General features: G+C 32.6%; 1 protein-coding gene across 5 annotated transcripts in view; it reads left to right on the top strand.

Moving 5' to 3' along the window:
• The window catches only part of LOC112592851 (segmentation polarity homeobox protein engrailed-like), a 71,493-nt gene that overhangs the window by 22,408 nt on the left and 26,564 nt on the right, over positions 1 to 22,521 (top strand). The window contains exons 1-2 of one of the 5 annotated variants that reach the window (XM_025336997.1): positions 8,967 to 9,036; positions 9,344 to 11,652. The exons of 2 other annotated variants lie outside the window; for them this stretch is intronic. In XM_025336997.1, the coding sequence (XP_025192782.1) occupies positions 8,976 to 9,036; positions 9,344 to 11,601 (2,319 nt within the window). In that variant the 5' untranslated portion in view covers positions 8,967 to 8,975 and the 3' untranslated portion in view covers positions 11,602 to 11,652. Of the gene's footprint in view, positions 1 to 8,966; positions 9,037 to 9,343; positions 11,653 to 22,521 lie in introns of those variants that run through there. 2 more of the 5 variants (XM_025336996.1, XM_025336998.1) reach the window with 2 other exon arrangements.

A 22,521-nucleotide genomic window follows, 5' to 3' on the forward strand; every position in this document is an offset into this window, starting at 1 on the left:
CGCGTACAGACCACGCGCACACCGTTTTTTAATGCATAATATATTACGTATAATATACACATTATAGGCATAGACGTTTAGTGAGCGCCGCGCGCGCGCGCGCGCGCGGTATTAGAGCCAGCTCGACCCATTGTGGCGACCGCGAGTATAATTATTATTAATGTGTGGTTTAGACGGTTTTTAGAGGTCTCGGAATCGGAATACCACGACCAGTGCGGCGAAGGTATCCGACGACGACGACGACGCGTACTTAGAGACGGACAAACGGTATCGGCTCGGACAACGCACACACACACACGCGCGCGCGCGCGCGAAACATAAAACGAAATACTGTATAATGTTATATTATAGCTTAGCTTGGATATATGTATAATGCATAATAATATGTACCCCTACCAATGTGTGCGAGCGAGAGAGTGTGTGTGTCTGTCTGTCCGCGTCCGTCCGTGTCTCCGAGCCGGTGCGCGTGTGCGAGTGTTACGCGCGTGAGCGCGCTACAAGTGATTGTCGGACCACCCAAATGCAATATTGGTTTTGGTTCATTCCGATTTCCATTAACCAGACCGAGATTTACCTGCCGATCGCTCATTCATGTACGTGTGTATTGTATATTATGGTATACATTATAACCGTCTCCGGTGAGTGTGTGTGTGTGTGTGTGTGGATACCTACTGTATGGATTGCTGCAGCACTCGGGAGACGCATCGCCACTGTTGCTGGCTGCAGGACACTTGAGAGAATAATTTTTCTATTTACGTACATAATAATATTATATTATTGTAATCAAAAGGACACGATTGACCCGTAGACGTATCACAGGACTGTGTGTGTGTGTGTTATAGAATAGTAAGCGTACGCCGTAAATGTTGTATAATAATATATCTTCGTTATTATACGAGGGACATGCGTGTGTCTTGTTATCCGTTTCGAAAGTCTCCCTGGACGCGGCGATAGTTCTTCCCTCGTCGATGGCACAAAGCTCTGCATGATATTGTTAAATCGTAATTCGTGAAAACAGTCCGTTTCGAGATCATATTCAATATTGAAACTTTATACAACCCCAAAAAACAACAATAACGTTAAAAACAAAAAAAAAAAAAAATCATTATTTCACACACTAGTTTTGTTTTATTATTTTAATGGATCAACAGCTACTGAACTACTATGTGGACTATTACAGATTATACTGATTATAATTAGTTAAAAATCTTATAAAATGTGTAGAAACGTCTTCTGTAGTTATACGTTCAAAATAAAAATAATAATAAATAGTCACACAAATATCGGGCAAATAAATAGACGAAATTGATGATAAATTTCTAAAAAGAAAAAATAACTTGTAATCGAACAAAAAATCAAATAATTGCTATGAATCAAATTACAAATGATGATAAAATAGACTAAATAAAGCAATAGAAAAAATGTGAATGCTCTCAATATATACGAAATCCATGTATAGTTTGACTCCTGAGTACTGACTGAGTAAAACGATTAGATATGTATACATCATAAAGTGGCTTAAAATATTCCAATACATCAATGTACCTATATAAATGTATACCGAAATATTATATAGCAAGTATGTTGATTACTTTGTATTATTTTAATACACCTGTGCGATAAACCCACTACTGTCTCAAAAACACGACGTTAATGTGCCGATGGATTTCAAACGAGTACCGTCGCTGTTTTTATTCGTATTGATTACATAAATTATCGTCCGAGTCGCTCCCACCCAAGGAGAGACCAGAGATAGATATGTTGAAAGAGTGTGTGTGTGAGAGAGATGAGATCAGACGAAAATAGCGTGTGAGTGTGTGTACTTGCTATAGTTGAGTCATATTATATCGTGCATATATTATTGTTTTCAATGTAGTAATAATATTGTCGCCGACAATTTGTTGAATAAATATAACCCGTTGAACGATTTAACATGACTTTCATTCTTAGGCGTATCGCTAAAAAAAAAAAACAAACAAAAATGCAAATTATAACGTATTTAGAATAATTGCGTGGTTTAACAATCGTTTACTGGCACAAAAGATATCAGCTATATTATTATGGCCGTGGTATGGTGCGAGTTATAAATGTTACGGTACAGACACGCAGCAAAATTGATAAAATAAACGTTGGTATATTATACGATATCGCTGAATATAATAATCGAACGCACAAATGGGACCCGTGTTTCGATCGCGAACTATGAAGGGGTACTTATAGAATTAGATACCTATTAAAGCTGATGGATATATATTAGGTATTTACCGTGATTACCGAAATCATGCTTCGCAAAATCGATATCCATGTTCAAGTTTTTTGCGCTCTGCAGTCCAGATTCGTTGCCGATCCATGGCCTAGTACAACTACATTACTGTTGTAGCGCAGGAACTTATAAGGAATAGATATATTATTTATAAACAGACATAATATATGCCTATAAGAACCTAAATATGTATGTAAGGCCACATATAGTGACCTTCGTGTATTTCCACTCGCTTAAACGAAGTAGTCCGTGTACAATTTATGTACATATATACAAACGTTTCCACGCTAAAACAAACACTTATACGTACTACGCACACACACACATAACCCCTTCACCGTCCACTTGTCGGTCGAGTGTTTTACCAGACGACGCGACGGTGTTTAATTCAAAAAAAAAAACGTACTTATCTACCTATAAATTCGATGTAAGAATATATGAAAATGTGAAGAAGTACCTACCTGTATATAAACAATGCAGAGCACTGTGCCACATTTTATATTTATCGTGTATAAAAATTAAACGAGTGTCTTTCATCTTAAACTTTAAAAAAACTATTTTTTATTTAAAATATTATACTAGTCGTTTTTTAACACTCTAAAATCCCAATTAAAAACGTAAGTATTAACTGTTTTTGTGATTTTACTTAGAACTTGTAAAGTTTAATCGGCAAAAATAGTACTTATTTATTTTTACTTTTTTTTTAAGTAAAACCTATAAATGAATTTTTGAACGCACAGATTAGTAATATTGATTTAATTTAAACACCTATTTAAAAAAAAAAAATTTTTTTGTGAAATTATTTATCATCAGTTGTTTCAAATAATTCATTTTTTTCCATGATAGCATTAAACATATTTATTTTTAAATAAGTGCACATAAAATCTATTGCTATCAGTTATCATGTTTAAATTAAGTTATAACTATAGGATAGTATTAAAAAAGATTTTTTTTTTAAATAATAAAATAATATTTATTTTTCGTGCATCATATATACATCACATATGAATAATATAAAAAATATGCAAATATGAAAAAGTTCAAATCATTAATTCTGTTTATACACCATAACCTAGCATTGAACATACGCACACTATATGTATATAGGCTAATCTTCTATAATTTAATACAGTCGGAATTATAATCTTGTATCTATATAAAATAAGTTTTTAGACATAATGTACCTATTATTATTATGAGCTAAAAGTATTAATTCGCGTGTCGGTAACCAATGGTTCGCAAAATTCACTCGACGTATAACTAATATTATCGTTATATATAATTAACTGGCAAAAGGATTCTTTTATTTAATTTTTTGGTTTAACGTTCGTCTTTAAATGGAATAACACCGAAGGTTCATTTATAATATTTTGATTTATTATACAACTAGAATCACTGCATTCATTTTGACGCACGGGGATTAATTCTGTGGTTTTGAATGTTTTTCCCGCATATTTATCTATATAAACAAAGTAAAAAGGTACTAAGAGATCGTAAGACTATATACACCGAAAAAATACGCATGCTATCAAACCATGAACATGATGACATAGTGGTATTTCTATGTGTACCTAATACATTCATGTATGTATAAGAGTTAAAAGGGATCATCCATAATGTATAGCCATTAGCCGTGGTTGCTACTGATGTGTTCGAGCCGTTCGAGGATCGTCGGATAGTGATGTCACTAATAATATTATTAAAGGGAAACAGTTTGATAATATTATATTCACGTGATGAGGGTGAGACGAACGGCCGCGGTGGTATACTTAGGTATAACATAATGATATATATCGCTACATAATAATATAATGTATCGTAAATGCGAACACGCGTTTAATACACATAATATATTATACAGGCTGACTGCGGCGTTATTTCACTGCGCGATTTGCCTATATATAGTATATACACAATATATAATATTATAGTCCTCGGGGTCCTGACCTGGCTTTGAACAGTATAAATGTTTATATACCTATATATAAATAAAAAATCACCATTGTATACCTATTATGCGTGTGTTATAACGCCGTATAGTCTTTGTTTCGTTTATAAAGCAGGCGTGTTGATATGCGTTTTGAAAGCGACATAGTTTTGCATAAAAAACGATAAATAATTCCATTACACAAGACGAAATAATAATAATAATATATATCGTGTGCTGTACCGCGTTTTTACCTACTCGTTCTCATATTACCACGTGCAGTATAAAAAACGGGTAAAAATTTTTCTCTGATTTCCGACGCGCCTGTAATAATGTAATAATGTTTGTTTTACGCACATAAATACATTTATAAATATTGTTTTTTATATAATAATATCACAATTCACAATACCATAATATTATTGTAGACATATTTACCATATATTATGTTAGCTTAACATATTTTAATGTACTGTAAATTTCTAATATATTTACATGTTTTACGTATAAGGACACAAGCCACGTCTACATGTTATTACTTTCGTGCCGACAAATTACAGATAATATTAAATTTCAATACTATAATAAGTAGTAAATACACCTATAAAAGAATGTAAAATATTAAAGTGTCCCATAGTAAGTTATTTTAGTACTCTGGTGCAATAAGTATTATCTGTTCGCTGTCACGCATGATAGACATGTGGCATGTCTATGATTATTATATGAATTATAATTACTAGGTTACCTACCTATCATATCATATATGACAGCAGGCAGATAATGCTTATTGTGTCTGAATACTGAAATAACTTACTATGTGGTATATTTTAGTGTTTTACATTCTAATAAAAGTAAGTACTTACTATAATATCGGAATTTTTCATCTATTATTTTTCGGGACGAAAGTAACATTTAGTTGCGTACTTTTCATTTAAAAACACGTTATTTGACTAGCTAAAATAATAAGATTTTTTTTTTTGATATATTATAGTTTAAGTCTATTAATTTTGTATCGGTATTGGTAACTGTTCATAAGAGCGTTTATATAATATTTATTATACATACTTCTGAATTTTGACAATATCAAAACTAAATAGAGAAAAATATAAAATTTATCAATGATCAAATAGACAAATATAGTAATTTAAAAAAAATAGTGAATATTAATTTCAAACTAATAATTAATAATTCTATAGTTGATTAATATAAAAACCAATTTTTTAATTTACTTTTATATTCATTACCAAAATTTCATCTCAGTGTTAAATTATAATACTGCAGATTGGTCTATTATATTAATTATTATATATAATATATATATTACATTAATTTCTAATGATATTAATTTGGCAATGTCTTAAATAAATAGCTTTTTTACTAGTAATTGAAATATTTGTAATATTATTTTTGATATACTTCAACTAAAATAAAAAAATAAAAATATATTTTGATTTTATAATAATCAAGCCGTAAGACTAATTTTCATATAAATTAATTTTAGAAGTTATTTATTAATATATTATCCGTTAAAAATACTTATTAAAATATAGTTATACTAGTAATGTAAGTAATAAATGTAGTCAAGAAGCAGGTATTAGATATAAAGAAATAGACAAACGATAAATGTATGAGGATAAAATTATAAATATAAAGAGACATTCTGTTTATTAAATTATCATTCATCGTATGCATTTTTAATATACGACTTGGTGCCTCGTAATACGGTGGTTTCTCGGCAAAAACCTTCATCATGCTGTATACCGGATGTAATTAATACAATAATACGAACAAATTGCAATAATATAATACGACGGTAACAAAATGAAATCGTATGCCAGTGCACATGAAATAACTCAATTAAAAGTTGATCGTGTCACGCTATATTATGTTGTACATACACGATAAACTAAATATTTTTTTCCGCACGCTGATTATTTTTTTGACGTTCTTAATGTAGCTGTGGTCTACAAAAAATGTACATAACGTTTGAATTAAAAAATATATTTTCTATTTCAAATAATATAATAATTACGATGTATTGTTAGTATATTTGTTATTTCGCCCGGACACTTAATTTTATTAAAGTTTATAGAAAAGAGATACAAAATATTGATCTTAGGTTACGGTTATTTTACTAGCATCGAAAAATTTTTCTTTTCGTATGAGCTTTTGGAAATATTCCCGAATATATTTTCCAAATAGAAGTTTTTGCCATTGGATATTTTTCTAATAATAGTTTTAACAAAACATTACCGATGTTGTCAGCCATCAGTTATTCAAATAATGTTCTCGGTCAAAGTTTTGAACCAACAATATTTATTTATTTATTTTTTCAGTGTGGCGCCACTGAATTTGTTTGGGTTGTCATAGGTGCCTATAATACACTTATATAATCTATACGTATATACGCGTCGTGTGGTGTTATTTTACGCGTTTTAGTCACATAAGCATAATAAAAAAATAATATATTCTCGCATTCAATATTTATGTGTGAAGTGTAGAGAATTATTATATAATATATTTTACGAGAGACATACAAATACACGTACTATTTTCTCTCTCCTACATGCTCCCTCTATAGTATATTTATATCAATACTATATTGTACGTATAATATACTGCGGACTAGTAGAGGTATAGGTACTATTCGTGCAAGTCGCGTGCGTCGTTAACGGTAGGTAGGTATATGTGCGTATAGTAGGTACGCGCGTCGACGTCACGGCGTGATGGAGCAATTAGCGGAAGGGAGGGGGGTACTCCCAGGGGTAGTTTGCTCGTTAAAAAAGGGAGTGTAACTGGATTCGAGCAGTCACGGTCTATACCGCCTCCTCGTGTGATGTACACGCATATAATGTTATATATATAACGTTGGCCGCCCGGTAAATATTATAATATTTATTTTAATATAATCGGCTTTTGGTATACTTATGCAATATATATATACCAGATACCTACATAATATATCGTGTGTAAGTTTGTTGTATGCGCGCGCATGAGCAACATTAATCTATAAGTGTATACACATAACAAGAACTATATAATATGACATGCACATTTATAATATAGGCATATTTATATCGACATAATATACCCAATGTCGCGTATTATATATATATGTATGTGTATATTACGTGTGTGTGTAATAATTATACTACTGCTTACGGTTCACACACACACACATATATATAGATATAAAGACACGAATTACTATACATTAAATCGACTATAACCAATCGACACGCGAATGATATACACAATGATTTTTCACCGGTAATTATAATAACAAGAAAAATAAAACTTGTCCGTCGTTTACATTTGTGTACAGTCAACTCGTAGCCAGGAACTACGCGTCTACACGCACATCATATCTTTATAAGAATATCATCTACGTATATGCGTTACGGTAATGTTGACACACACACACAAGTACTCAACTCTCTTCCCTCCGTGTCGACGCTTCGCGATAATATACACGAACGCACTCGTACATGTTATAATATTATGCGTATATATATAAATATTTAATAAGATATCTGCAGCAATATTAAATTATATTACATATATACGTTGCGAGATTATTCGCATAGAACAGTCGTCGTCAATGTGTTCCAAAAAATTCGCGACAAATCTTGATCCCGTATCTTAGGCATACCGCGATAGCTATAGTCACACATCTTTCGCCACACTTCCCCTTTTTTTCTCTCTACCCGACTTATCGAGTAGATATTTTGAGAACGACCACCGCGGAGAGGCGCCAAAACGTGGTGGGATTATTTATTCGCAAAAACTCTGTGCGACGAAACGATAAAAGACGTACCTAATATACGTACTATGTCGACGTTTAAGGTCAGTAAGCAAGATTGCATAATGACAGTTATCGTCAAACCAAATTTTCGTAAGACGGTTTTTTTGTTTTTTGAAAAAATTCTTCATTAATTTCGAAGCCAGCTGAAAATCCTTAATCGTACGAAGATTGCCGGTTAAATTTTAAATCAAACGAGTAGGGAATACGTATTTTGTTTTACGAATTTAATTTGATATTGACGATAAATTCAATCAATTTTTCTTCAATAAATGACTGCTATATACTTATAAATTTATATACTAATCATTTTTTTTTCCAATCTTAATAAATTAAATTGATTTGTCTCCCCAAGTAATTAATTCTACTTGTGCGGGCACTACTAGATAACCATTGCAGTCTGCAGTGATATGCAGTGGCGTAATTGCGGGGGGGCAAGGGGGGGCAATTGCCCCCCCAGAAATGTTTGTGGTGGGGCAAAAGTATCATTTTGCTCCCCCCACAAATAATCCCCATTTAAAAAATGTTCTTAACATTAACAATAATATTAAAATATTTTTTTCCTCTAATTACTTTATAAAAGTTTATATTTATTTTAGGTTTCTCTTGTTGAATAATATTATAATGTTGACGTATATTGTCAGTGTTACTGTTATTGCAATAATTTCATTATTCGTGGCTATTATTATCCATGATTCGAGAACACGTTATTATCTTGAAATCGAGATTACAGGAACGTACGGCCGATTGCCGAACGGGAGGTTAATTTTAGATCAATAACAAGTAACTGATATAATAGTATATTATTAGTATAATAAAGATAATTATTATATTATTTTGTCTGGATAATTGCTTATATCCCTGTTCAGTTACTTCAGTTGTACTTATTAGTTATTACGTGTGCTTTCCTAAATAATTGTTTATTTGTTAATATTTATTAAATACGTTTTTTTTTAAATATGTCTATTAAACGACAGTTGTCGATGGTCGATTTCTTGTCATCGAAATCGACGAAATCTAAAAATTCAACAAATATCCAAAGCAGTGAGTATTACTTAAATATTTAATACATTTTTTAAACAAAAATATTTTTTAATTTTTATAGCATTATTCTTACATTATTTTAATTTGAATGGTTCATATTATGAACAGATAGAATAATAAGTACCTACTAAAATTATTTAATTTAAAGTTATCTACTCAAAAATTAATGAATTAAAAAATGGAAATTATTATACATATAATTATACTAAATTCTAGTGTAAAGATTCTTATTATGTATTTATTACCTATTTAATTATAATTTTATAATAATTATTATGATTATTAAATTAAATTTATTGTATTTTAGAAAGTGCAGAAAAACCTGAAAATAGTACCACATGTATGGGTAACACTATAAATGATGATATTATGAAGATACTAAAACCTGAAAATGTTCAGAGCAGTGAGTATGAAATTAACTGTGATCGTGATCCAGGTAGAAATTTCAAAAATGCATATAACTTACTTTGTTCTGGTCTCGGTCCATATCAGCCAACTGATTGTGACTTCCCTAAAGTTAATGGCAGAAAATTTAGAATAGAATGGTATGTGAAATATCCATGGCTTGAGTACAGTCCTTCACAAAATTCAGTATTTTGTTTTTATTGTCGTGCGTTACCGTCTGCCAGTTGTGATCAAGCATTTATAACTAATGGTTTTAAATCTTGGAAAAAAATGAATGAATATTCTACTAATCATTCCAAAAGTTTTGGCCATAAGGAATCTTTGACCAAATATGCTGGCTTAAAATCAGCTATTAAACATGGTAATGTCATATCTAAAATTGATAGTAATCATAAGAAAGTTGTAAAAGAAAATAGAGAATATATAAAATGTTTATTGGAAACTCTTTTATACTGTGCTTACCAAGGTATCCCAATTCGAGGACATAGAGAAAATGAAGATTCTGAAAACATGGGCAATTTTTTAGAATTGATGAAATTACGAGCAAAAGATAATAATATCTTGGATCGTTACTTTTTACAAAAAGAGAAATCTTTCAGATATGTGACTGGTACATATACTAATGAATTTATTAGTTTAATGGCTGCGTTTGTAACAAAAAACATTATCAAGGACATACAATTGGCTGGTATTTATAGTATATTAATTGATGAAACACAGGATCTTGCTAGGCATGAACAAGTATCATTCATCATACGTTATGTTGATGGTAATTTAAACCCCCATGAAGTTTTCATAGGATTTTATAGAACAGCCCGAACTGATGGTGAGTGTTTGACTAATTTAATAAAAGTGGTACTCAATAGTTATAATCTTAGAATTGAAGATTTAAGAGGTCAATGTTATGACGGTGCAGCTTCTATGAGAGGGTCTTATAATGGTGTTCAGGCTAAAATACGAACTGAAAATCCATTAGCATTTTATGTTCATTGTCATGCACACATTCTAAATCTTTGTTTGGTTGATTTGGCTAAACAAGTTTCATATGTGAGAAATACATTTGGGACATTAAAGGCTTTGCATAATTTTATTGGTGCCTCTTCTAAAAGATATGAAATATTTGAGCAAATACGGATTAAAATGGGCGATAAAATTGGACCAAAAACTTTAAAAAGTTTGAGTGACACAAGATGGAGTTGTAGGATAGATGCATTAGACTCAGTTCTGTCCAATTTTACGGTCATTCTCAAAACTCTAGAAGACATATCAGAACAAGATTCAATATATGGATCTGATGCTTCTTCGTTGCTTTTTTCTATATCAAACTTTGAATTTGTGTTCTGCATTGTTTTTTTAAATGATGTAATGCGAGAAACTAATATCTTATCAAAATATTTGCAATCCCCTAATATTAATTATGCAAATGTAAATACAATGACACTTCAAACAGTAGCTATTTTAAATGAGCATAGATCAGTTACAGAATTCGATAAAACTTGGAACAAAGCTATGAAAATAACAAAAAAAAACAATATTAGCTCTCCAAAACTTCCCAGAAAAAGAACTATTCCACTAAAATTGGGAGGAGGTCAAGTTAATTCTACAAACATAATAAGTGTTCAAGATATGTATAAAATTAATATCTATTACATTGTTTTAGATATTGTAATAAAAGAAATACAAGACAGATTTAAAGAAAATGATCTTAATATACTACAAGCTATGAAGGATGTTATTATCAGTGAAAAACCTGAAAATAATTCAATAAAATTAGTATGTGAAACATATAACTTAGATTTTAACGAAGTCACTATTGAGCTTGCTATGTTTAATCGGATGTTCAAGACAAAATATGATGAGTTTAACATCAATAATAAAATAGTATATTTGTTATGTGGTGATATACAAATAGGATTTACAAATTACACAAAAATTATAAAAATATTTTTGACCATACCAACAAATACTTCCTCATGTGAAAGAACATTTTCCTGCTTAAAACGCTTAAAAAGTTACTTACGAACCAGCATGGGACAAGAGCGCTTAAGCGGATTAGCATTATTACAAATTCAAAGAGAAGTGCCAATTGATTTTGACAAAGTAATTGATGAATTTGTTTCGAATGGAGTAGGTGGTAACAGAAAACTCACATTAAAATAAAAATAATAAAACCTATTCTTTCTTTTATTTGTTAATAAAGTAATTAAATTATTTGTTGGTTATTTATTTATTATTTATTGTTCCCCAAACATAAAATATGTGTATATATTATATATACTAACCTACTTTTTAAACTACTTATAACACCTTTTATTAATGACTTCTCTAGGTACTTAATAATATTTAACCTGTTACCTACAATTTTTTTCTTAACCATAACATGGGCTTTAAGACTAAATCAATGTAGGCTGACCCCTACATTTTTGATTATGTTGAATAAATTATTTTGCCCCCCCTAGTTTTTTATCCAGTTACGCCACTGGTGATATGACAAAGCTATGTATTTAATAGATAGTGATTATCTATATATTGACAGGCCAATACAGTTCTATATGCATAATAAGTGATTATTTGATCATCAAACGTCGTGTACGCCTATGTGTATAAAATACGATATAATGGTATTGGTGTTCGTGTGCAATATGTTATTTATTATTAATTTAGATATAAATATACAATCGAGTTGCCCTTATATACTGCAACTACTTAGTATCTACTCCCATAAACTAGCTTTCTGTATAAACATTAAAACGTATATATAACTATTTAAATACCAAATGGAAATAAGCGATATGACTAAAGATTGTTATATGAATCAAAATTAACTCAAAATCTATTATTTAATTTAAAAAAATTGATCTATCATAATAAAATATCAGTTTTTGATATTTTATCATTTCAAAAATAGATAATTAGACAGAAAATAACGGACACACATGGTGAAACATCCTATATAATATATATGATAGTAGTCGGTATCCACACAGACTCTTGATGTGAGTGAAAAAGAGAGAAACAGAAATAATGAATAAAAAAGAGAGAGATACGGAGACAGAGCTGCTTGCCACTTGCTGAGTGGGGGCGGGAGTGATGGACGGTGTGGACCAAAGAAGAATCGAAGCGTCGGATTTATCCAGAAAAGTTTGCTTTGTCATCGTACAGTGCTCAAAGTGTTTTATCCTTGAAATTATCGGACGAGCGCACTGCAGAGAATACTATACACATATTTATATATATATACGTATATATATAGGTGGTGTATACTAAAGAGAATCACGCGGAACTAATAAATCGTTAAATCCAAAGAGTATACACGTCCCGTTTGCCTTATGTATGTACCTATGCTACGACGACGACAGCGTGTTTGATGATTGGGAGAAAAATATAAAAAAAAAAACTTATCGACATTATTAGACACTTACGATATAATAAGTCGTTTTCTTCGTTTTTCCACGACGTTAAGAACCGTTTTACTGGAAACAACCATTATTTTTGAAGAAACCTCAGTCCGCCGGAGAAATGAGACTCGATCGACGCCGTAGTTGTGACGTCATCGTTAATTCGAAAACAAACACACGACGTGTACGGCGGCATATTATTGCGTCTGCACAGCAAAAATCACACGGGACAGCAGTGGGGTCAGTACTTACTTGCATGTCTGCCCATCAGCCCGCTGGCCGATTTCGTGTTCACACGCAACGAATATTATTTTAGTTCACTGACGGAGAAAATCGATTTGGGCCGATAACCTCTCCCGCGGTGACAGTGGATTTGCAGATTAGCACAAAACGAATCCGAATTCAAAACCAATGACACTTATGCAGATGAAACGATGCACGTTGACCGTCGGCACACTACACTGTATCAAACATTGCTGGTATGGTACCTATATAATAATATTGTTAACTCAACACTAAAGGAGCTGTACCTAATGTCAGACCTTTATTTTTCGACGGGACCTAGATTTGAGAAAAATGGTAGTGATTTAATGTAAAAAAATTGCAACGCAATTACTTAAATAGATAAGTCCTGCAAGTATAAATAAAATAATCGGATTTTTATAATATAATGTGAACATCGTACTAGGGTTTATTTTAATTTAATTTAAATTCATTGGGTATCATATATTGATAATATTTTAAGATTAAGATTAGATATAGGTGCCTGCCTATATACGACGAATGATGCCAGATCCTGTAACCGCTTGCTTGAGTGGGTAGGTACTTCTTGGTTTCTATTGTCCCTCCAAATAAAATTTATTCGGCGTCACTGATTACGATGTTTCGAAGGAGTGGATTCGATCAACGGACTACGGGACACCGATTAACGATTTCGATAGTATAATAATGTCGATACATGTCTGCAGTGTTATTTGCTAAATGGTCAACCGATAAAGTCGCGCATACTTACTCTATAGTGTACAGCAGGTTCGACGAGTGTGACAATATTACCTGTATTATAATATTAAATACACGGACCAACACACATAGGAGGTTATTGTCGTACGGCGTCGCTGAGGACAAGAAAAAGAGGCAACGTCTATTATACATCGCAGCGTGTGTTAGTACCCATAATATAAACTACGGTACACGTCTCAATATTATGTCTTTTGGGCGCGAAGGGCATCGAGTATTGTATATATTTACACAAGCATATTAATATATTTATGTTATACGTACCTACTTATATAGATATAGATTGAGAATTCGTACTTGTATATTCCATAACAATCTATATTACCTTTATGCGCAGCTACAGATGTATTAAACATCGAAAAAAATCATTTATACCTCACACAATTTTAATATTACATATTGCATTGGTGTTAACTATAGTGTTTTTAGACTTATAAACGCGTATATTTCACCAGTGGTTTAATAATATCGTGAACGGAGTTATAACGAAGCAGTTTAGTATATTACGATACGACTAACCAGGTGCATAGTACACACCTACAGTGGTATAAGGACGACAACCACACGACTATATATTTATAATAAATAAATAAAATATGTGTCATCATATATGCATAGTTAGACATTAACGACTTCATCCACCCAAAAAAATTTGTCACCCGAGTGACAGATTGTACTAAACCAACCACATAAGTTATTGTACTAAAATCATAAACACATAATATTAACTCAGTAAATTTATTTTTAATTAACTTTTAACTCGACGTATCTTAATTTCAAAAAAATGTAATTAGGTAATTATATTGAATACTTTTATTAATTTTTTTAATATAACTCCGGAAATTTTGTCGTGGTGACATTATTGGGTTTGCATTACTGGTTATAATGTTAAAATGCATGCGTAATTTATTATACGCTCAATGCAGATTTTGTATTTTGTATGCAGCCGAGCCGAGCTGGATTGACCAAAAAACAGATGATTTAGTTTTACGATAAATGTTTTTGCAAAAAACTGTGCACTGATTTGTGTGTAATAAGTCCTAGCGCCAGTGCGGTTTGAGTGATACGAAAAACGTACCAAGTCCTCGTCCCCGCCTTAACGAACAAGCCGATAAATGTGAATGGATAAATAAATACAGGGCCCAAGTATACATGTATATATATATATTGCCATAAAACGATAACACCGAACGTGTTAGTCAAAATGACTACCGTGGGGATTAATCCCCTGTAAACACATGTACATACAAGTCGTTATAAACGTATTAACGTGCGGTGGCTTGGGCTGATAGGCGGCGGTCCTCGTTCGGTGGTTATCGGGAGGGGTTCGGGGAAAACGACGACGTTAATAACGAGTAAAACAACTGCTGGCCCCGCGCGGGTCGTCGTCGCCCCGCGGCGTAATTAATAATTTCGAAAACGGTCGCAATCGTAAACAACAAAAGTAATAACTAATAATTGTATTATTATTATTGTTGTCACTGGGATTTCGGTATACGGGCACGGCGCATGAGAAAATAAGACGGGCGGCGGCTTTTAATGATAATGAGGTCACGAGAGACTAAATTTATTGTACGACACGATGTTATTATTTTGGTGGTGCGTTTCGCGCGGGTCTCCGGATGTCGGCGTCGCCGGCGGTAGTAGTAGGTTAGATATTTCTCGGGCACGGTCCTTTAAATATCGTTTATTTTTCTCTCGGGGAGAGGGGGGTGTTGTAAGGATGAGAGGATTTTCGTCCGGTCGCTACGATCAACAGTTGATAACGCGACGGGGCAGGCAGCGCAGTCTTTTAAGTTCGCGAGAATACCATTATTATTATTATTATTATTATTATTTAGACAACAAAGACTGTCTATAAAATAAATATCACTATAAAATACTCAGTATAATATGTATATAAAGTCTAAGTGTGCGCGTCGCGAGCGTGCGTGTGTGTGTGTGTGTGTAGATGTATAGTAGTGGTGTATATAGTACGACTGCGACGAACGGCAAGTTAACGCGGCGGCGGCGTTGTGATCGACCAACGACCGCGTTGTGTGGTCCGTCGAGAGAGTATTTTTTCGTTGCCGTCGCCGCCGTCTCCGTCTTCGTCGTCGTCGTCGTCGTCGTCGTCGTCGTCCCAGTCATCGACGTCGTCGGCGGACGTCGCGCGCGCGGGGAACAGACGTGAGCGCGCGCACACACACACACACACACACACACACACACACACACGCGCGCGCGCGTACACGTACGACTACGACGACGACGAGGGGCGCGCGCGGAGAGAGGTCCTAATAGAGACATCAGATCTGCCGGACCCACCACAGTGCCCATGTCACATCGCTAACTCCTTCATAACATTACCTCATTAGAAGCCGCGCGCGGATGTGTGCGGCGGTCGATCCCCCCGCCCGGCCGCCCACCCCACCGCTATGCGTTTACGATCCGCTCTCGCTCGCTCCGTCTTCGTCGTCGTCGTCGTCGATCCTCCGTCTACGCCGTACGTATTACTATTATTATTATTAACATTATTACTATTATTACTATTATTATTATTGCGTATAGAGATATATAATAATAAAAATAATAATATAATAATAATAATAATACACGCGTTACTGTTGCCGCCGCGCGACTCTCGCTCGGTGTTGCGCGCGCACGCCGACGTGATGGTATAATATTATAATACGTATATTTATAGCGTTTATTTAAAGTCGCTGCGGCCCGGTGCGCGTCGCGCGAGAGCGATATCCTCGCTCGCGGGACGTCTGCTGCTGCCCCTAAGTCTGCGAGCCCGCACAATTTTTTTCCTCTTTCAACATCATACTCTACGCACACGCACACACACACACACACACACACACACACACATACGCGTCACGAGTGCCGCGTGCTTGCGCACGCGACCACCCGCGTAAAAAAATGATTATGTTTTATTTTATTTTCGACGCAGTCCGAACTCGATCTCGAGTATCATCAACTCTCTCACTCCGTAACTCTGTGTCTGTCGCACTGTCTCAGTCCCGCTCACTAACTCTCTGTTGCACGCGACAATCCGCTTAGCCGAAAACTTATGCGTTAGCCGTCGTTGTCGTCCGTATGACATATTATGACGTGCGCGTTAAACTGTCCGTGTTCGTAACATGCTGGCACTCGACGAGTCCGGTGTATCAACACCGAGCTATCCTTTTCTAAGGTTCCGAGAGCTTTTCTACGCGCTCCTGTACGCGGATGAGTTGAGACACGCAGTCGTACTACCGTTTCGAAACATTGCGTTGGCGTGAATTATTATATTAACATTTATTAATCGTCAACCCTATGTTGATTTGTAATCCATCTTCTCGAACGATATATATTATGTATTATCAGTTTCCAGTCCTGAAAATTTCTCTTCGTATTCGGTTCTAGACCTGAGACTTAAACGACGTTCGGGTGACTTCTGAGCGTTGAGATTTTTTAAACGTTATTCTCTTATTATAGTTATAAATTAAAATATCACACTAAACGAAATCAAGGTTATTAATCCTTCAATCGTAACGATAACACGCTTTAGATATATATTGTTTTCATTCTATGTATACATCGGTGACGTATTTGCGGTATTATAGTCGTGGGGGGCCTCGATCCTAGTTATAAATATATATAATATGTTTATACAGGTATACATTTTTACATCTTCATAATTATAATTACGCAATTAAATTAAATGTAATCATCTTTGTAACTGTCATATAAAATTCTTAAATAAAAAGACCACTGCTCTTTCTTTACATAATTACACAAATTATATTTTATGTAAATCGTCCGAACAATCTTGGCTCACGTACTTACATATTCTGGAGTCTGGACGATCATTATTATAAGTATTAGAATGTTTATCTGGTGTTTATAATTAATACAATACAAAAAATATCTTTTGTATGTATGACAAAACGTATCTGTAAATCAGTATCATTATCTTCGGGTAAGCGGTTTTCAACGGTCTGTTTGGGACTGTGAAACATTTCACTATTTGATGTGTACACACAAACATCATTATACATAGGCGCTGTATATTAAGCTATAGTGAAAGTCCAATTACTAATAAAAACAATGTTTTTTATTGTAAATGTGTAAATGTTAAAATGTACAAAGTATATTCAGTAAAAACAAAAAGGTTCTATTAGAAATATTATTAGAACGTTGTAACATCTCAGTATGGATAAATACGTAATATTTAGTAATTGAGCCATGTCTGAATAATCAGTAAGGTCGCAAAAAATAATATAAAGCTACCGACACCAATAGTTTCGACTGATTCTTATTTATAGTTCAAATGTCCAATTTTGTCGAAATTTAACTTCAATAATGTTTATAATAACAATTTTGCTTAGGTATTTTGAGATCATTAAGTTTCTACAGCAAAAACTTTTGAGGAGCCTTGAATTCAATTATTAATAATTTAATCATTTTGTACTGAACTTAAAATTAGAAATAATTATTTATTTATTTTGCATTACTATAAGTTAAAACTATTATTGAATGGTGTATTTAAATTTTCTGGTGACATTTATTTTGACAATCACAGCTAAATAATTTTCAACCCACCAGAGAATAAAAGTTGACTGACAGCTTGACATAAATCTTTTTTAAAACAGCCATATTATGAAGATAAAATTAAATACGAATGAAATAATTAGAAACAAATACCGCATGAATGCAATGGTCAAACTAATAATAGTACCACAATCATAAAAATTATAAAAGTTTTTTTTTTTTTTACTGATGAAGTGATGAAAATAGAATTAAAAAATTCTTAATGAAGAAAATATCGATGACAAACAACAATAAAAACAGCAAAGTAATAATGGATATTATCAGTATATTAATTATTTAAAACTTTAATTATCATTTCATTACAAAATTAAATTCGTTCGTCAGTTTTTACTAAATAAATCTATAGAATCCTAGAATGTACTAAACGTTTTTATTATACAAAAAAACCAGAAAAATATCAAACGTTTTGATCTTTTATTGAATGTCTTCATGTAGTAAATTTCAGCAATTACTTGTTAAACCTTGTTTTTTACCGGTGATCAGACTTTTACTGTAACACATAAATATGTTTATAAAACCGCGCGCGTTTTTTATTTTAATACTTATAATATCATGTTTTTTATGATATAATTAAATTTAACGACTATAGAGCTTATTCAACGTGTAATAATATTGTAATATACATCAGATTTATAGATGTACGAACAACACACACACACACATTGGGCATATAATAGTAACATTTATACGTATACAAAAAAAAAACCAAAAATATCTACACGACACACACAAACATAAATACGTGATTTTTATTTTTTGAATTTTCGATATTGTGACGTTATTTTATGAGAATTTTTTCGTATTAATTAAAACACAGCTTATTATTATTTATAAATTATAACTTTTTTTTTATCAATTATGATATAAAGTACGCCCGCACACACAAGACATATTATAATACATTATAATATTAATATCCTCCCAACACTGTTACTGTATAGTATAAGTGTATATCATAATGTGTTCGGAGCAAAACATTCACGGCTTATATATCTCTGTCGACCACCAACGTCACCGCCTTACGCCATTCACATGCGCGTTTCATCCAACAAAAACATTATGTATACACATAACGTGTTTTAATTGGACAGAAACAATATATACGTATAAATACTTATTATTATAAGTTATAACATAATATATTATATCATGATTTTCTCATGGATCGTGTATTTGTCATCGATGATATGTCAACGTGTCGCACACTGGTCGTATAATATACGCGATGACGGTTTTCGTGTAATGCGCGGTCGGTCGCATTTTCCGGATCACCACCAACACCCTGACGTCTATAAATATAATACGTATGCGTGTGCGGTACGCGCCATCCGTCATAATATCCATCACTGTCTTGGTTTGTTTAGTTGCTTAAAAAATTTAATTTTTTACGAATGAGATTTGTATTTTTTTGTTTTTTTCCTTCCGGTCCAAAAGAATCTCCACTGTCGTCAGTTGGTACTTTGTACAAAGAATATTCTTTGTTGACGTACAGTAAGTTACGTTATTGTATTTTGACGTTGTCGATTCAACTCAATAAGCTAATTATTTCATAATCAATCGTAGTTTTCGTGACTAATAATTCAAGAGATTCAAAATAAATATAACACAAGTTATTAATATAATGTTTTATATTTAAACCACTCGGGCATTCATTCAACAAGCGAAGCTTTGATTGAAATATCTAGTTAAAAGGATATTCGTCGAGAAATAATTTGACTATAACAAACGATATTTTGTTTAACATGACAAAAAATTCTCAACGAATATTCTAGTCATATAATTAACTTTTTTAGATTTTAGATCATTTTTTCTTTAACTTTATCAATCAAAAAGTAATTAAAAATTAACACATGTGTTTTTAGATTATAAAAATATAATAATCAGTAGGTGTGTATCATTATATTATGCCAAACTTTTCGTTTTTATGTCGTGTTTCAATCATCAAATTCCTTTATCACTATAATACGGCCTGTTTTTGCTTTCGATTTAAGTTCAAGAAGATATAGAACTATTACAGTCAAGTCCTATTTATTCCCTTTTGCCCAATAATCCCCAAATCCTATGTGTACGCACTGAGTTCAAAATAGATATGAATAATGTGTATTGAGTAAACACATATTCCCTGATATATTTATTACGTATACCTACTTGTAATTTTTTTTTATAGCCATCCAAACTCACGGTGAGTAGTATTAATTGATTAAAAAATCAATGTTATTGCTGGGAGTACTCATAATAATATGATGATGGTGGTAAACTGTAAATGATGGCATCGGCATATGAGTCATAATAATAGTATAAGGCAGTTTATCCGTGAGTTGCAACTGACGTCCGAAAGATATTCGGCCGTGTGTGCGGTGTATATATATAAATAAATATAGGTATGAGGTATCGATAAAACGATTCATCGTCGCTACGACCGCGGTACGGTGAACTTAATGCGCTATAATAACATAATGCTATATGAACAAGAAAAAAAAATCGAGGTATCCACAATAATACCGCTTAGGTATCGCTGTCGTGTGTCGTGTGCCGGTCGTCCATTACAGAGCCGCGGCGTATATTACGATAATAATTGTCAGACACGCAGACGATCCATCTCTGCCGCAGCGATGACGATCGAACGGGGCGATACGAAAAATAGGAATATGTATGCATACCCATAATATTATAATAATTATACCAGGACCCGACGTACGTTTCTTCGGCCGTGATCGATAAACATATACACGGTAGGAGACATAATCACACGAGTTGTGGCATTCGCCCGAAACGAGAGTTTTTTTCGTTGTTTTTAACCTAATTAACCGCGTGTCGGCCGGTGTGTTTATCGCGAGACGACACAATATTTTCACCGGTGGTGATTCCCCTGCGTGTACATAGTAAAGAAAAAATACTTAACGAGGATAAATGGTCCCCGATATACCTAATGTATGTGTATACCTAACCGATGGGCCATCACATATTAAAATAATATCATTATTACCTGCATATCGTATTATACCGAAGTGACGATAAAATCGTATGATGGAGGAATGCATTTACCCAAATATACACACCACAATATATATAACATATTAAACACAAAATATATACCTACGTTCGTTTGGTCGACGACATCGGTACTTCAACTCGACGAGCTGCTAGGTGTTTTGTGTGGGCGACGTGCAGGAGGGTAGTTTTCTAGAATTTATATACCAGACGAAATAAAAATATAGTAATACGTTGATAGGTAATTAAAAGATGATCGCACCTATATAAATTTGTACAAGCTTTATCATTTGTTTTAAGTGCTATTAACAAAAAGGTATCAAAAGTTTATAATTTAAGATGTAGGCATTTTAGTTGAAGTTTGTAAGCACAGTTAAAGTAAGATTATTACGGTCGGATCAAGTTCACGTGTTGGGTTTTTCTACGAACATGATTTTGTATAAAACGCCAACAGTTATTTGAATTACCTAATTTAAATTGTTATGAGTTTCGTAATGAGTATAAAAAATAAAAAAAAAAATAAATATTTCGTTTACATTACATAACGGTAGTCGTTAATACCAATCATTTATAAATTAATATAAGTATTTAATTTAAATAAAATTATTCTTTTTCGATAGAATTTAAGAATTGATTATTTCTTAATTAGTCGACTTCATACATAATGTATTATACATGGTTTGTAAGCCATGATATGTATAATTTTTTTTTTATTATCGGATTAGGTTTTATGTCTTTTTTTTTTTGAAGTTGTTATGCATTAATCTGATATTCTAATTGTATAAATCAGCACGATAGCCAAAAACAAGATGAAATGCAGCACAGTTATTTATTTAAATATATTAAATAACTCATTATTTTAATATCATAACTGTAGATAAATAATAAATAATGTTAATTTATCGTCTGTCACAGTTTTTAGAATATCGATATTTTACTCAAATAAGTACAAACTTATTTTTTTTTAAGATGAGTAAACTGTACAATGTAGTCATATCCATTTTATATCACGTTCTTATAGAGGTTTAAGCGTTCATAAATATTATGTATTTACGTTTATATGATTTTTAAACTTAACTATTTTCACTAACCT

This window comes from Melanaphis sacchari, unplaced genomic scaffold (assembly GCF_002803265.2).
Source record: "Melanaphis sacchari strain LSU unplaced genomic scaffold, SCAv2.0 Contig1988_pilon_pilon, whole genome shotgun sequence".
NCBI lineage: Eukaryota > Metazoa > Arthropoda > Insecta > Hemiptera > Aphididae > Melanaphis > Melanaphis sacchari.